The following is a 17,879-nucleotide window of genomic DNA, read 5'->3' as shown; positions in this document are numbered from 1 at the left end:
GCGCGTCCGCGGGGCTGCCGGAGCGGACGGGAGGAAGAGGCCGCAGTGGCCTGGGAGAAGGACGGGGCGTTAAGAGGACGGTGAAGGGGACACCACTAGCAGGGGAGAACGGGCTCCCGCCGAAGGAGGCTGGCGACACAGACCCCAGCAGGCCCCGACCGGGGGCTCGGGGCGGGCGGGCGGGCGCGCCTCACCTGGCTCCGCACGTGTCTCGCTCGCCTGGCCGCCCAGCCAATCCCAGCCCGCGAAGTCGTGCCCGCCCTCTCGCAGGGTGCGCCAATCCAAAGCCGCCGTCCGGGCCGCCGGCCTAGCCTCATGAATAATGAATGCGCCCGAGCCCGTCCGCGGGCGGGGCCGAGGCGGGGGGTGCGGCGGCGCGCCTGCGCAGGAGCCGCCCGAGTCGCAGCTGCGGCGGGTCGCGCGACTCCGGGCCATCTCGGGGGGCGGGCGAACGGGGGAGGCGAGGCTCGCGAGGAGGGCGCGGGCCACGATGTCCGACGCGGGCGGCGGAAAGAAGCCGCCTGTGGAGCCGCAGGCGGGGCCGGGGCCGGGGCGCGCAGCTGGGGAACGGGGCCTGCCGGGCTCCTTCCCTTTGGTCCTGAAGAAGCTGATGGAGAACCCCCCGCGCGAGGCGCGCCTGGGTGAGGGGGGGCGTCCGCGCGTGCCTGGGGGCGGGGTTTCTCCAGGGGCGGGGCATTTGAGGGCGGGGCCGGGAGGTCGGAGTTCAGGGTGAAGTGGTCCAGGGAAGGGGGATGGGGACCCGGGATGAGAAGGGGCCTGCCGGATGGGGCTGGGGGTTGAGAGAGGGGGTCGGGAGGCGAGCTGGAGAGGGTGAAGCAGGCGGGGCCTAACGGGAAGAATCTAGAGGGAAAGGGTGGGGTGGGGGCGTGAGGAGTAGTTCGTCTGGGGGTTGAGAGAGGCCGTGGGGGATCGGAGCAGCCGCTTAGATGGCGCTCCGGGCGCCTCCCCTGGGGCCACCTGCATCCGAATAACCGGATGCTCGTCTAAAATGCCGGTTCCTGGGCGCCACCCAGGCTGCGGATCCTGGGACCGAAGTCTGCATTTTAAGGAGCACCCCACTGCCACCGCACCCCTGTGATTTCAAAGTCCACCAAAGTTTGAGAAGCGTGGGTCTGCAGAGCAGATTTTCTTTGTATATGGCCTTTCCCTCGCCTGGGAGTGAGTATCCCCAGCTGCTAGAACCGGCAGGATCTTAGGTGTGTTTCCCTGGGCGGCTGCTGAGGTGTAGATGAATGTGGATGCGGGAGGAGAAGATGGGGCTTGTTTTCTAGGGGGGAGGTTTGGGTGAGGCAGGTTGGAATGAGGGTCACTGAGGCCCTTCAGTTGGTGGTTTGGGGCGAGCCTAGATCAATGGCAGGGCTGATTTTCATCTTACTGCCCAGGCCACAGAGGTCCCAGGGGCATGTGTGGAAAGCAGGTTTGGCCCTGGTTTTTGGCCTGGGAGACCAGGTTTGGACAGCAGCAGGAGTGTCGCCTATCGTGAGGATTTAGGTGCACTAAGGCATACTTTCATTCTGAGACCTTTGAATCTCCCTGAGCCAGCCCTAAGTGTTATTCGGGAATTGTAGAGGGGAAAGCCCTTCTGTGAATTGCAGGTCCTGAGATTTGATTTTTCTTTTAAAAATGCATTTTTTTCTTTTCTGGGTGCGTTCTGAGACTCTGATCCTTAAAGTTGCCTCTATTGGGTTATAAATAGCTCTGGCACATCAGGTGAGGCCAGGCTCCTGGATTGGGACTTAGGTGCACAAGCCCTTTTGTTTGTTGTTTTGTTGCATATCAGGGGCTGAGACAAGCTACAGGGACAGGTGTTTGCATCTGGCACATTCTTGTTTAAGATCACCAGGTAGGCCGGGCCTGCTGGTGCACACTTGTAATACCAGCACTTGGGAGGCTGAGACAGGAGGATCACAGCTTCATGGACATGCTTAGCAAGAGTGAGACTCATCAACCTAGCTAGACCTGTTTCAACATAAAAATAAATAAAATAGGGCTGGGGTTGTAGCTCAGAGGTAGAATGACCCTGGGTTCAATCTCCAGTATCTCAAAGAAAAAGGAAGCTGGCCACAGTGATGCATTCCCGTAATCCCAGTACTTGGGAGACTGAGACAGGAGGATTTCAAATTAGAGGTCAGCCTTGGCAACTTAGTGAGAACTTGGAAGCCTGGTGTGGTGTTGTGATACTTGTAATCCCAATACTTGCGGGTCTGAGACAGGAAGTTCACAGGTTCATAGCCAGGCTCAGCAATTTAGTGAGGCCCTTTTCCAAATAAAAAGTCAAATAGGGCCGGGGATGTAGCTCAGTGGCAGAGCACCCCCAGGTTCCATGCCCAATACTGAAAAAAGAAAAAAAATTACTGGTTTATAACCAACTATACATTACTGTTATTTTTGTTTGTTTTTGTTTTTTATTTTGGTGGTGCTGAGAATTGAACCCAGGGGAATTCTACCTCCAAGCTATACCCCCAGTCCTATTTTATTTTTTATTTGGAAACAGGGTTTCACTAAGTTGCTGACAAGCTCTCTAAATGGCTGGGGCTGCTTTGAACCTGCAGCCTCTGTCTCAGCCTCCCAAGTACTGGGATTACAAGCTTGAGCTGGCTTGCCTGGCTTCCTTATTTCAGGTTTCCTGACTTCCCTAACAGCCTGTAGGGCATTATCTTAAGAGGAAGATTGAGGCTCAGAGAGGTGAGGGCGGTCTCTCAAGGTTACACGGTTGGCCCTAGTCCCTCGGTTGGTTTTTTGTTGGTTTTTTGTTTGTTTGTTTGTTTGTTTGTTTGGGTTTTTTTGCACTGGGGTTTGAACCTGGAAGCATTCTATCTCTGAGCTATATTCCCAAATCTCCTGTTTTTTATTTATTTATTTATTATTTATTTATTTGTTTTGTGGGTCTGGGGATGGAAGCCAGGGGCATTCAACCTCCGAGGTAAACCTTACCCTGCTTTATTTTTTATTTATTTTGAGACAGGGTCTCACTAAGTTTCTGAGGGCCTCACTAAGTAGCTGAGGCTGTCCGCAAACCGGATCCTCCAGTCTCAGCCTCCCGAAAGCCAGGGTTACTAGCAGCGTGTGCCACCACGCCCGGCTTCTTAATATTTTTTCAAAAGGGCCTCACTACGTTGCTGAGGCTGACCTTGAACGAGAGGTCTTTGTGTGTGGGCCTCGAGTACCGGGACGCACCACTCCACCCTGACAGGTGGTGCTCTTTCTACTGCATCTTACTGGCAACCACTGGTTATCAGTCTCTTAAAATTAATTTTAAGCTTTTGAAGCTTCTCCTCATAAAAAAACACTGATTTCAGATATCCTTAATTGCTTAGGCCAGGCAAAATCTGGAACTTGGAGCAGTTTTATCTCCTCCTCTTCCCCACCATCTTTGATCTCAGGCAACCCCAACCACAGGTCCAGCCCTTGGCTACTCAGCCCGCCCGGCTCAGCCCTTTTTTTTTTTTCTTTCTTTCTTTTTTTTTTTTTTGCAGGTCTGGGGATGGAACCCAGGGGCTTTTGACCTCCAAGCTACACCCCCTGCACTATTTTTCGTTCTTTATTTTGAAACCAGGTCTCACTGAGTTACAAAGGGCCTCACTAAGTAGCTGAGGCTGTCCGCGAACCGGTATCCTCCAGTCTCAGCCTCCCGAATGCTGGGATTACAAGCGTGCGCCACCACGCCCGGCTAAGGGGCTCAGCCTTTTTACTTCCCAGTGGATTTTCAATCAAAGTCTTCTTGGGAGGTAGTGGAAGGAATTCAGGTTAATTTGCACTAGAAGGCAGGGCTGAGTTGTCAGAGTCCCCACCTTCCTACCTCACTAGGCGAGTCCTTTCTTCTTGGACTCCTGGGTGGTTTTTGGCGGGCTGTGGTCTGGGAGTCCAGGCAGGACTGGTTTATTTCCAACCTAATCATATTTGATTGCTCCTTTTCACTTCTAAATCCAGAGTTCAGAGTTGTCTCCCTCAATTTTGAAAACCCATTATGAACTTGTCATGATTTTATCTCCCACTTCTCTGATTAGCCTCCCTGTCACTTTGATTTCCTTCCCGTCTTGTCACATCTCTCTCTTGCCCTTCTTTTTTTTTAACTTAATTGCTCTCTCTTGGATATCCACGTGCATAACTTTTTGACTGAGGCAATTAGGTGGGATCTGGTCCTTACAAATTGATTAGTTTTGCTTTGAATAGGAACAGTCTTTTCTTTAGCTCCGTGCTTCCCCTTCCCAGAAATCCTGCCATTTTTCTGCTTATTCAGGAATAAAGCTCCCTAGAAATGGTTACTCTGATACTCTGAAAGAGGTCCTGAAAAGACAGCTCCAGGTCCTCGCAATTCAGTAAACCTAAGTGAGTCCATTTCCAAATCTAGTGATCTCCATTTAGTATATAGATTATCTTCCTGGAGCCACTGGTTTTTTGTTTGTTTGTTTGTTTGTTTGTTTGTTTTACTGGAGATTGAGCTATACCCCAGGCCCTATTTTATTCTCTTATTTTGAGCCCTTCTTGCCAAGTTGCAGGGACCCTCACTAATTTGCTGAGGCTGGCCTCAAACTTGCAGTCCTCCTGCCTCGGCCTCTCAAGTACTGAGAATACGAGCTTGCACTGCCATGCCTGGCCTGTCTCTTTGTTGGCCCCTGAGATCTGGAATTAAATTCCATAGTTCCTTGTCCTTAAAGAGTTTACCTTAAGCCAGGCATGGTGGCGCACGCTTGTAATCCCAGCATTTGGGAGGCTGAGACTGAAGGATTGCGGTTTGCAGACAGCCTCAGCTACTTAGTGAGGCCCTTTGCAACTCATTGAATCCCTGTTTCAAAATAAAGAAAAGTCCGGCATGGTGGCGCATGCTTGTAATCCCAGTTTTGGGAGGCTGAGACAGGATTGCTGCTCAGCTACTTAGTGAGGCACTCTGCAACTCATGAAACTCTGTTTCCAAATAAAGTATAAAACAGGCCTGAGAGCCGGGTGTGGTGGCGCACTCTTGTAATCCCTGCGCTTGGGAGGCTGAGACAGGAGGATCGCACAGATTCGAAGCCAGCCTCAGCTACTTAGGCTCTCCAATTTAGTGAGACCCTTTTTTCAAATAAAGCATAAAATAGGTCTGGGAGTATAGCCTGGAGGTAGAAAGCCCCTGGTTCCACCCTCAGTACCACAAAAAAAAAGAAAGAGGCCAGGCGTGGTTGTGCATGCTTGTAATCCCAGCATTTGGGAGGCTGACACAGGAGGTTTGCGGACAGCCTCAGCTACATAAACCCTTTCAGCTCAGTGAGACCCTGTTTCAAAATAAAGAATAAAAAATAGGGACAAGCATGTTCGTAATCCCAGCATTCGGGAGGTTGAGACCTGAAGATCGCGTTTACGGGCAGCCTCAGCTTCTTAGTGAGGCCCTCCACAACTTAGACCTTGTTTCAAAATAAAAAATAGGACAGGGGGTATAGTTCAGAGGTCGAATGCCCCTGGGTTCCACCCCCAGATCTGCAAATAAATAAATAAATAACGCCGGGCGTGGTGGCGCACGCTTGTAATCCCTGCGCTTGGGAAGCTGAGACAGGAGGATCGCAAGAGTTCAAGGCCAGCCTTGGATACTTAGTGAGGCTCTCAGCAACCTAGTGAGACCCTGTTTCCAAATAAAATTTAAAAAGGTCTGGGAGTACAGCCCGGAGGTAGAAAGCCTCTGGGTTCCACCCCCAATACCACCAAAAAAATAAAAATAAATAAATAAATAAATAATACAAAAGAATAGAAAATAGGACTGGGAGTGTAGCTTGGAGGTGGAATGCCCCTGGTTTCCTTACCAGTACCTCAAAAAAAAAAAAGAATGCCCCTGGTTTCCTTACCAGTACCTCAAAAAAAAAAAAAAAAAAAAGGAAGGAAAAAAAATAGAGTAGGGGTAAGTTCGGAGGTAGAAAGCCCTTGGGTTCAATCTCCAATAGCACAAAAAATATTTTTTATAAAGGGACTTTAGCCGGGCGTGGTGGCACACGCTTGTAATCCCCGCTCTTAGGAGGCAAGACAGGAGGATCACGCTGGTTCGGAGCCAGCCTTGCTGGCTTAAGAGACCCTGTTTCCAAATTAAAAAAATATAAAATAGGTCTGGGAGTGTAGCCCGGAGGGAGAAGGGCTTCCAGGAACCCCAGTACCACCAAAAAAAGGAAGGGGGCTTTAAAGCCAGGTGCCGTGGCGCACGCTTGTAATCCCAGCTTTTGGGAGGCTGAGACAGGAGGATCGCACAGGTTCGAAGCCAGCCTCAGCTACTTAGGCTCTCAGCAATTTAGTGAGACCCAGTTTCCAAATAAATTATAAAAATAGGGCTAGGAGTATAGTCCGGAGGTAGAAGACCCCTGGGTTCCACCCCTCAGTACAAAAAAAAGGGGGGGGACTTTAGCTTTTTGTATACTAAGACATCAGGAAAGATTAGAAATTCCATTTTCTTCCTCGTATCCTTTCTCTTGCAGCTGCTAACCCAACAGCCTATTCTGTGTTAACCTGATATCACCTCGGGCCTCAGCGCTCATAGCATTCCAGGAAGGCCAGGCACAAAGGGTGTGATGCCATCTTCCACCCTGATTCCAGTGCCAGGGGTATTTGGAGCACATGGTGGGCTCTTGAAACACCACGGGATGAAATCTGAGAAAGGTTGGGCTGCCCGGAGGCCCCTGCCCTGGGATCCAGGTGCTCTTTTTTCTGATGTCTCATCACAGTTTTTGTTTGCAGATAAGGAAAAGGGGAAGGAAAAGCTGGAGGAGGACGAGGCCGCGGCGGCCAGTACCATGGCCGTCTCGGCCTCCCTCATGCCGCCCATCTGGGACAAGACCATTCCCTATGATGGCGAGTCTTTCCACCTGGAGTACATGGACCTGGACGAGTTCCTGCTGGAGAATGGCATCCCTGCCAGCCCCACACACCTGGCCCAGAACCTGTTGCTGCCTGTGGCCGAGCTCGAAGGGAAGGAGTCAGCCAGCTCTTCCACGGCATCCCCGCCGTCCTCCTCCACTGCCGTCTTTCAGCCCTCGGAAACCGTATCCAGCACAGGTTGGTGATGTGCCTTTGCACGGGGCCACCTGCTTCCCACCGGGGCTGCTGTGTCTGCACAGCCAGCGAGTCTTGTCAGGGGCAGATCCTGGTGGGCCGCAGTGCGGAGGACCCTCTGCCACCTTCGCTGCCCCAGGCTGGAGGTGGAGTAATCACACTGTGGCAGAGCGTTCTGTTGCTGTGCTGCACGAGCGCTTCAGCTCCGAAGCTTTGCAGAAGAGAAGTCCTGTGTGTGTGTCCTGATGCTGCTCTTTGGCCCCGTTACCTGCACTCTGCCACACGTCATTAGGAAGCCCAGGCAGTGTTGCCATCAACATTTTCTTTTCTTTTTCTTCTTTTTTTGGTGGTACTGGGGGTGGAACCCAGAGGCTTTCTACCTCCGGGCTATATTCCCAGACCTTTTTTATATTTTATTTGGAAACAGGGTCTCACTTAGTTGCTGAGAGCCTCACTAAGAAGCTGAGGCTGGCTTCGAACCTGCGCGATTCTCCTGTCTCAGCCTCCCAAGCGATTACAGGTGTGAACCACTATGCCTGGCTTATTCTTCATTATTTTTGAAAAAGGATTTCACTAAGTTACTGAGGCTGGCCACGAACTGCAATGCTCAGTCTCCCAAATGCTGGGATTACAAGCGTGTGCCACCAAGCCCGGTAATCATTTTCGTTATTGCTTGTAAGTGTTCCATTTATTCGCACTTAGCACTTAATCTATGCCAGGCATTAATATAAGATTGTCAGAAGAGCCGGGCGTGGTGGCGCACGCTTGTAATCCCAGCATTCAGGAGGCTGAGACAGGAGCATCGTGGTTCGCAGACAGTCTGAGCTCCTTAGTGAGGCACTCCGTAACTTAGTGAGACCCTGTTTCAAAATAAAGAATAAAAAATAGGGCAGGGGGTATAGCTTGGAGGTCAGATGCCCCTGGGTTCCATCCCTAGACCTGCAAAAAAAAAAAAAAAGGCATAGGGACACACATCTGTAAATCTGTAATCCCAGTACTTAGGAGACTGAGACAGGAGGATGGCAGTTTCGAGGACAGCCTCAACAACTTAACAAGACCATGTTTCAGACTAGAAAATGTAATCAGAGCTAGAGTTGGTGGCGCACAGTTGTAATCCCAGTACTTGGGAGGCTGAGACAGGAAGAGTACAGGTTTGAGGACAGCCTAGCCTCAGCAACTATAGAGATTCACCAACCTAGTAAGACCCAGTTTTTAAATAAAAGTAAAATAGGGCTGGAGGTGTAGCTTTAAAGTAGAATACCCCTGGGCTCAGTCCCCAGTACCAAAAAAAAAACAACAATCAGGCTGGGGTGCGGCTCAGGAGTAGATTCCCCGGTACTTGAGTTCAATCCCCATTACCGCGTACTAATAAACCAGAAACTACTCTAATGAGCCTCCATGTAGCCATCACCCAGCCAGAACAGTTTTGGTTTATTTGTTTATTGGTTTTGGGGATTGAACCCTGGGGCATTCTATCCCTAAGCTATACCCTCCTGCCTTTTTTATTTATTTATTCTGATACTTAGAATTGAACCTAGGGACATCCTGCCTTCAAGCTATACCCGCCAGCACTATTTTACTTACTCACTTATTTTCAGTATTAGGGATGGAACCCAGGGGCATTCTACCTCTGCGCTGCACCCCCAGCCCTATTTTGGAACAGGATCTCACTAAGTTGCTGAGGTTGGCCTTGAACCTGCAATCCTGCTATCTCAGCCTTTCCAAGTACTGGGATTACAAGCGTATGGCACTATGCCCAGCTTTTACAGATTTGTGTGTGTGTGTCTGTATGTCTGTGTACAAAAGAGAGACAGACACTAGAAACCTGTGTGTGTCTCTTTAATACACACCCACATGATTGAACTCGGGTGTTCTGACTCTGAACTACAACCTCAACCTGTGTGTGTGTGTGTTTTACCGGGGATTGAACCCAGGGACATTCTACCCCCAAGCTATACCCCCAGCCCTATTTTTTATTTTTATTTTAAAACAGAGTCTCGCTAGGTTGATGCCAGTTTGACTACTTTCACTACTTGCTGCCGCTATCCTGAACTGGTAATCTCCCTGTGTCAGCCTCCTAAATACTAGGACTACAGAGGTAGACCTCCACCCCCAGCTACTTTTGTTTGTTTGTTTGTTTGTAGTACTGAGGATGGAACCCAGGGGCATTCTGCCTCCAAGCTATATTCCCAAGCCCTATTTTTTATTCTATATTTTGAAGCAGGGTCTCATTAAGTTACAGAGGCCTCACTAAGGAGCTCAGGCTGTCTGCAAACCTGCGATCCTCCTGTCTCAGCCTCCCAAATGCTGGGATTACAAGCATGGGTCACCATGCCCGGCTTTCCCAGTTCTTAAAAATGAAATTTAAAAGCCAGATGTGGTGGTGCATGCTTGTAATCCCAGCATTTGGGAACCTGAGACAGGAGGATCACAGATTTGGAGCCAGCCTCAACTACTTAGTGAGGCCCTTTGCAACTCTTTGAGACCCTGTTTCAAAATAAAGAATAGGCCAGGCGTGGTGGCGCACACTTGTAATCCCAGCAGTTGGGAGGTTGAGATAGGAGAATTGCAGTTCACGGATAGCCTCAGCTACTTAGTGAGGGCCTTTGCAACTCAGTGAGACCCTGTTTCAAAATAAAGAATAAAAAAAGGGCTTGGGAATGTAACTCAGTGGTAGAATGCCCCTGGGTTCCATCCCCAGACCTGCAAAAAAAATGAAATAAAATAGACTAGGAGGGTAGCTCAGAGGTAGAATGCCCCTTGTTTCATTCCCCAATACCACAATAAAAATAAAAATATATGTATCTGTTGGTAGAATATTTTGTGTATTCCTATAAGTAGCATTGAACAAGTAGACCAAGGTTTAGTTTGTTTTTAAAAATATAACACTTGCCGGGCGTGGTGGCGCACGCTTGTAATCCCCGCTCTTGGGAGGCAGAGACAGGAGGATGGAGCAGGTTCGAAGCCAGCTGCGCGCACTGGCTTAAGAGACCCTGTTTCCAAATAAAAATGTAAAAATAGGTCTGGGAGCGTAGCCCAGAGGTAGCAGGGCTTCCAGGAACCCCAGTACCACCAAAAAAATAAATAAAAAATAAAAATAAAAATATAACACTTGATCTCTAATAAGCACACGACCTTTGAACTCTGAAAGGGCTTTACTCCAGTGTTCACTATGAAGTGGTGGCTGGGTGGGGCCAGGAAGAAAAAGGATTAGTCAGCCAGACCAAGAGAGAGAAAGGGTGTGTGTGTGTGTGTGTGTGTGTGTGTGTGTGTGTGTGTGTGAGAGAGAGAGAGAGAGAGAGAGAGAGATAGATAGATAGATAGATAGATAGATAGATACAGGGAATGGAACACCCAGAGGCATTCTACTTCCAAGGTATAACCCCAGATGATTTTTGATTTATTCTTTGTTTTGAAGCAGGGACTCACTAAGTAGGTGAGGTTGGCTCCAAAGCTGTGCTTCTCCTGTCTCGGCCTCTTAGGTGCTGGGATTATAAATTTGCCACCACACCCAACAACATTCAAATATTAGTTCAGTCACTTACCTGCACGATTGTGGGAAAACCATTGCATTTTTCTGAGCCTTTGGGTCTGTAAAATAGAGTTTTCCAAGCCAGGCATGGTGACACGCACTTGTAATCATAGAGCTTGGGATGCTGAGACCAGGATTGCAGGTTTGCTGCCAGACTTTGCAGCTTAGTGAGGCCCTCTGCAACTTAGTGGGACCCCATTTCAAAATAATAAAAATACATCATCTTATATCCCATTAAGATGTATAACTACAGCCGGGTATGGTGGCACACACTTGTAATCCCAGCATTTGGGAGGCTGAGACAGGAGGATCGCGGTTAGAGGACAGCCTCAGCTACTTAGCGAGGTCCTTTTTAAGTCAGTGAGTCTGTTTCAAAATAAAGAATAAAAAATAGGGCTGGGGGTGTAACTCAGAGGTAGAATGCCCCTGGGTTCCATCCCCAGTACCGCAAAAAAAAAAAAAAAAAAAAAAAAAAAAAAAAAGATGTAAAACTACAGTGTACCAATAAAAAACAAAAATAGGGCTAGAAAGCCAGGCGTGGTGGTGCGCGCTTATAATCCCCGCGCTTGGGAGGCTGAGCAGGATTGCACAGGTTCGAAGCCAGCCTCAGCTATTTAGTGAGGCTCTCGGCAAATTAGTGCAACCCTGTTTCCAAATAAAATATAAAATATGTCTGGGAGTATAGCCCCGAGGTAGAAAGCCTTGGGTTCCACCCCCAGTACCACCCAAAAAAAAAAAAAAAAAATAGGGCTGGAGGTGTGGCTCAGAGGTAGCATGTCCCCCTGAGTTAAGTAGAGTTTTCCATTCAGAGTTGTTACAAGGCTAAGTGAGCACAGGAACTAACACGTCTCAGGGACTCGGAGTAGAAGCTTTGTCAGCTATGCAGCCTGTCCCTAGCCCATTGTAGTTCACAGAGGGATTCGGCTGTTTCTCATTTGAGAACTTGAGATGCAGGAAGTTAAGGGGGTATAATTTAATGTTTTGATTAACATATCTGGGGGGGAAACATTTGGAAAATCTTGTCTCTTTTTTAATTTTTAAAATTTTATTTATTTTATTTATTTATGTTTTTGCGGGTCTGGATATGGAACCCAGGGACATTCGACCTTCCAAGCTACACCCCCTTCCCTAATTTTTATTCTTTATTTTGAAACCGGGTCTCACTGAGTTGCAGAAGGGCTCACTAAGTAGCTGAGGCTGTCCGCAAACCATGATCCTCTGGTCTCAGCCTCCCGAATGCTGTGTGCCACCACGCCCAGCTAATTTTTTAAATTATATATATATAATATTTTTTTTCGGTACTGTGGATGGAACCCATGGGCATTCTACCTCCGAGCTACACCCTCAGCCCTATTTTTTAGTCCTTTTTATGTTTGTAACAGGATCACGCTGAGTTGTGAAGGGACTTACTAAGTAGTAGCTGAGGCTGTCCAAGAACCGCGATCCTCCAGTCTCTGCCTCCCAAATGCAGGATTACTCCAACAGGTGAATGGATTGCAAAATTATGGGAAATACACACAATGGAATTCTACTCAGCTATAAAGAATAAAATCATGTCATTCACAAGATGGAAAGACCTGGAGAATATTATGTTAAGTGAGATCAGCCAAACACAGAAAGAGGAGGACTTACGTTTTCTCTATTATGCTCACACTACGGAGTATTAGGGATATCAGAGGGACTCCAGACAATGGAGGGGAGACCTCACCAAAGCTAGAAGAAGGATTGGAGAGGAAGAAGGCTGAGGTTGATTAATGAAGGAGCTACTTCTGAATATTTGTAAAAATATAGTGTGGTTAACCTGGACACTCATTGTTGGCGGGGAGGGGTAACAAGCATAGTCTGAATGTATGCCATTTTCAATATGTTCCATATAAAAATAAAATTAACTAATTAAAAACATGCCGGGATAACAAGTGCGTACACCATGCCTGGCTCTTGTCTGTTTTGAGGGCCTCTGTTTTTGTTGTTTTGGGGGTTTTTGTTTGTTTGGTGTACACTGTTTCTAAATGGAAGAATTCTTGGTCTGGGGACATAGCCCTGGTAGGGCATGTGGTTAGTGTGCTCGAAGCTCCGGGTTTAATCCCCAGCACTGTCAGAAAAGTTTCATGTTTGAGCTGGGTGTGGTGGCGCACGCTTGTAATCCCAGCGCTTGGGAGGCTGAGACAGGAGGATCACACAGGTTCAAAGCCAGCCTAAGCTACTTAGTGAGGCTCTCAGCAACTTAGTGAGATCCTGTTTCCAACACCGGACATGGTGGCACACGCTTGTAATCCCCGCACTTGGGAGGCCGAGACAGGAGGATTGCACTGGTTCAAAGCCAGCTGCGCTGGCTTAAGAGACCCTGTTTCCAAATAAAAATATAAAAATAGGTCTGGGAGTGTAGCCCGGAGGTAGAAGGGCTTCCGGGAAGCCCAGTACCACCAAAAAAAAAGAGAGAGAGAGAGAGAGAGAGAGAGAGAGAGAGACCTTGTTTCCAAATAAAGTATAAAATAGGTCTGGGAAGCCGGGCGTGGTGGCGCACGCTTGTAATCCCCGCACTTGGGAGGCTGAGACAGGAGGATTGCGCAGGTTCGAAGCCAGCCTCAGCTACTAAGTGAGGCTCTCAGTAACTTAGTGAGACCCTGTTTCCAAATATAGGCCTGGGAGTATAGCCCGGAGGTAGAAAGCCTCTGGGTTCCACCCCCAGTACCACAAAAATAAAATAGGTCTGGGAGTATACCCCAGAGATAGAAAAACCCCTGGGTTCCACCCCCAGTATCACACACACAAAAAGAAGTTTCGTGTTTGTGTTGAATTGAACCACACGTGTCCGTCTGGCCTGGGGCTGGCACCTTGGTGGTTCTCCTCCCCTGGCAGCAGTGGTTTGTACAGCCCTGGGATCCCAGCAGGCACCTGGGTGGGTGGCGTGGATCTTCCGTGTCCAGTGGGCAGCTTGCACGGCTCCTCGTCCCTGTGTCTTGCAGAATCTTCCTTGGAAAAGGAGCGGGAGACGCCCAGTCCCATTGACCCCAGCTGTGTGGAGGTGGACGTGAACTTCAACCCCGATCCCGCGGACCTGGTCCTCTCCAGTGTGCCAGGCGGGGAGCTCTTCAACCCCAGGAAGCACAAGTTTGCAGAGGAGGACCTGAAGCCCCAGCCCATGATCAAAAAGGCCAAGAAGGTCTTTGTCCCCGATGAGCAGAAGGTAACTAGGTGCCCTCCCCTGTCAGTAAAGGTGCTACAGGGAGTCGAGGGTTGGGGACTGGGCTGTAGACTTGAGAGTTCAACTATAGAGCTTGCCCAGCGTGCACCAGGCCCTGGCTTCTTTCCTCAGCACCCCCGGCCCCCGCCTAAAAAAGTCTAGAAACTGCTTACTGCACTGTGACCTGTCTGGAGACCCTCCCTCCTGGACGTTGGGTGTACACAGCCACGGGAAGGCAGGTGGCCCGGGGCTCCCTGGGGCTTTGCTCTCCTTTCGCCCCTGGCTATGTTGATTTCCTGACTTCTGGCTTTAGCCCAGCCCTTGGGCAAGAGCTCACTAGGCCACAGGAACTGGGCTTGAACATGTCCCTGTTTTAAAGGACAAAAGACAGCTTGTATGTTGTGCTCCCTGGGGATGAGCAAGCAAGCTCTCAAGTTCATGGTTCTGTAGAGACTTGTGGGAAGAGAGAACTTGACAGTTTTCTCATTTTTCTCTGAAAAACTTTACTAGTAGAGTGTGGTGGCGCACACCTGTAATCTCAGTTTTGGGGAGGCTGAGACAGGAGAATCACAGGTTCAAGGACAGCCCCAGCAATCAACCTGTGAGATGGTGTTTCAAAATAAAATAATAAAATAGGGCTGGAAAAGTAGAGGGTGGTGGTACACACTTGTAATCCTAGTACTTGGGGAGGTTAAGACAAGAAGATCACAGGTTGGAGGATAGCCTCAGCAACTTAGGCAAGGCCCTCCGCAATGTAGTGAGACCCTGCCTCCAAATACATAAACTTGGGTTATGGTATAACTTGGGGGGGGTAGAATGTCCATGGGTTCAATCCCCAGTACCAAAACATGGATGCATATACAGATAGAATTTTAAAAATTAAAATAGGGGTACGGATATAGTTAAGAGGTAGACTGCCCCTGAATTCAATCTCACACACACACACACACACACACACACACACACACCCGCGCGCGGATGGGGGTATGCCTTGTAAGTAGACCACCCAGTATCATGACTGAACAAGCCGTCAGTGACTTGAGGAGAGACCCTGCACCTGAACTCTGGAGTCAGGCGGACCTGGGTGCAGACCCACTTTACTACCCACAACTTAGCTGTGCCTTGGGTTTCTCATCTGTAAAATGGAAACTTGCCTTATGAAGGCATTCCTCTACAACTGATAGGCCAGGCACCTGAATGTATTAACTATGCAATCCTGAAACAACTCTGAGAGGTGGCTACTATTGTTATGCCCCAATATAGAGCTCAGGGACCTGAGACACTAAAAAGTTAAGAAATTTGTATGGAGCCGGGCGTGGTGGTGCACGATGCTTGTAATCTCTGCGTTTGGGAGGCTGAGACAGGCGGATTATGGTTCGTGTACGGCCTCAGCTACTTACTGAGGCCCTTGGCAACTCAGACGCTGGGTTTTGTTGTTGTTTTGGGGCTGGGGATGGAACCCAGGGGCATTCGACTTCCAAGCTACATTCTCTGCCCTATTTTTTATTCTTTAACTTGAAACAGAGTCTTACTGAGTTACAGAGGTCCTCACTAAGTAGCTGAGGCTGTCCGCGAACCGCAATCCTCCTGTCTCAGCCTCCCAAATACTGGGATTACAAGCATGCGCCACCATGCCTGACTTCAAACCCTGTTTTAAAATATAAAAGAAGAAAGCTGGGCGTGGTGGCGCACGCTTGTAATCCCAGAGCTTGGGAAGATGAGACGGGAGGATCGCACTGGTTTGAAGCCAGCCTTAGCTACTCAGGGAAGCTCTCAGCAACTTAGTGAGACCCTGTTTCCAAATAAAGTATAAAATAGGTCTGGGAGTATATCCCGGAGGTAGAAAAGCCCCTGGATTCCACTCCCAGTACCACAAAAATAAATAAATAAATAATAGGGCTGGGGGTGTAGCGTGAAGGTAGAATTCTCCTGGGTTCCATCCCCAGTACCACAAAAAAGAAAAAAGTTATTTGCGTGGTTCTTGTCGGGCATGGTGGCACATGCTTGTAATCTCAGCATGTGGGAGGCTGAGACAGGAGAATCGTGGTTCACAGACAGTCTCAGCTGCTTAGGCCTTTTGCAACTCAGATCCTGTTTCAAAATAAAGAATAAAAATATGGCTGGGTGTGTAGCTCGGAGGTAGAATGCCCCTGGGTTCCATCCCCAGCACTGCAATTAAAAAAAGAAGAAATTTACATGGTTCTTTTGTGACAGTTTTGCAGAACCAGAGTTAAACTCTGGGGCCTGGACCCTGGTGGCAGTTTTGTAAGCACAGCCAAAAACACCTGAGCAAGGCCAGTCAGTGGGGACTCCAGTGGGCGTGGTGACACGAGGCTGAGACAGGAGGATCGCAGGTTCAAGGACAGGCTCAGCAACTTGGCAAGAACCTATTTTCAGCCAGGCATGGTGGCACACACTTATAATCCCAGTACTTGGGCAGCTGAGACAGGAGGATTGCAAATTGAAGGACAGCCTTGTGAGGCCCTCTGCTACTTAGTGAGACCCTGTTTCCAAATAAAGAATAAATTAGGGCTGGGGGTGGAGCACAGAGGTTGAATGCCCCTGGGTTCCATTCCCAGAATCACACATACCAAAGAAAAACCAGAGACCCCCTCCCTCTGCTGTGCAACGTGCCAGAGGACCTCATTCCTCCTGCTGCCCCCTGAGCTCGGGGCAGTCTCTCTGTTTCTTGGCATGCACAGGAACTTCCCCAGGGTCCCAGCTTTACTTCTGCCCACACCAGTGAGTTACGGGGAGATCTGGGCGGTAGGAGGGCAAGATTGAGTTCTCTCACAGAAAGACAAGAGACCCACCATGAGTGTTCTCCCACAGGATGAAAAATACTGGACGAGACGCAAGAAGAACAATGTGGCAGCCAAACGGTCCCGGGATGCCCGGCGCCTGAAGGAGAACCAGATCACCATCCGGGCGGCCTTCCTGGAGAAGGAGAACACGGCGCTGCGGACGGAGGTGGCGGAGCTGCGGAAGGAGGTGGGCAAGTGCAAGACCATCGTGTCCAAGTACGAGACCAAGTACGGGCCCTTGTAACCCGGGCGCCGCCTGGCCCTCGGACCTCTGCCCGGGGCTCCGTGACCCCACACGCGTGTGGAGACTTAGACTCATCGTGGGTGCGTGGTGGCGCACCTGCTCCAGGAGCGTTCATGTCTCGGCTTCATAGAACACGGCCAGCACACACGGCTCCTCCCCCAGGGGGCCAGCAGCCTCCTTGCCACGGGGAGCAGAAGAGAATCTGCGGAGACGGGAACCTGTCAGTCTCTTCACGGATGCCCTGGCCGAATCTGAAGGGGACGGAGCCCTCCTTTCCAGGGCGCTCAGGCATTAATCGACTCTCAGTCTCCAGCCTGAGCTGCCGAGGGCTGTCTCTGCAGAATGAGCATGATAGCTGTCGCCCTTCTGTCTTCTCAGGTAGCAGGTGCATTTCCACTTGGGGTGCGTCATGCACCCCGCCCTCCCTGGAGCCTCTGAGAGACCCGTCATCTCCCTTGGAGGTGAGAGGACACACCAGCTCCTCCAGTAGTGTGCGCAGGGTGCAGGCCACAGCAGGGCCTCTGCACAGCCTGGGGTGCGCTGGAGGCCTGAGTCCTGCAGCAGATGTGCACCCAGCCATTCTAAGCCCCTGTACCCCTTTTCTTTTGTGGCTCCAAGGCCTGAGGTCTGGAAGCCAGGAAGCAGGCCCTGGTAACCGGCTCTTTCCGTGTCTTGCCTGCTGGGAGGACTCCCGGGGCAGCCTCTCTGGGCCCTGAGCGCCAGTGCAGGGGAGCCTTCCGTCCCCTCTTCTCCAGGCCAGTCCTGGGCCACATGACTCTTGTCTATCCCACTAGATTGGCCGCCAAGCCTGCAGTTCCTTTCCACTCATTAACCTTTCTCAGAAACCCCCCTCACCTCGGGAGCTTTAACTTCCTGGCCCCAGGGTGCAGTTTCCGCGTGGTGGTAGGGAACTGGTCTCCGTGGCCTCGCACTGGGCACCAGAGCTGGGGCCTGTTTCTCGAGAAAGCTCCATTTTTTTTCTTGCTCTGCCCACCAGTGTGACCCGGGCCAGAGTCCGCTGTCCTGAGGGCAGAAGAGGTCCTCCCAGGTCTTACGTCAGGATTCCTCCTGTGCAAGCCACCCAGA

General features: G+C 50.1%; 1 protein-coding gene across 2 annotated transcripts in view; it reads left to right on the top strand.

The window, feature by feature from the left end:
- TEF (TEF transcription factor, PAR bZIP family member) overlaps positions 1-16,793 on the top strand; it is a gene marked incomplete at both ends in the record, with an annotated part of 33,645 nt that extends 16,852 nt beyond the window's left edge. Inside the window, 4 exons of one of the 2 annotated variants that reach the window (XM_080706229.1) lie at positions 323-641; positions 6,715-7,032; positions 13,528-13,748; positions 16,578-16,793. In XM_080706229.1, coding sequence (XP_080562355.1) covers positions 323-641; positions 6,715-7,032; positions 13,528-13,748; positions 16,578-16,793 — 1,074 coding nt within the window. Of the gene's footprint in view, positions 1-322; positions 642-6,714; positions 7,033-13,527; positions 13,749-16,577 lie in introns of those variants that run through there. The other variant, XM_080706230.1, reaches the window with a different exon arrangement.
- Between the last annotated feature and the right edge of the window lie 1,086 nt (positions 16,794-17,879).

Source organism: Muscardinus avellanarius, assembly GCF_963383645.1.
Source record: "Muscardinus avellanarius genome assembly, chromosome: 11".
Taxonomy (NCBI): Eukaryota; Metazoa; Chordata; class Mammalia; order Rodentia; family Gliridae; genus Muscardinus; species Muscardinus avellanarius.
Note: the sequence above shows the minus strand (reverse complement) of the source record. Positions and strands in the feature narration are given on the sequence as shown.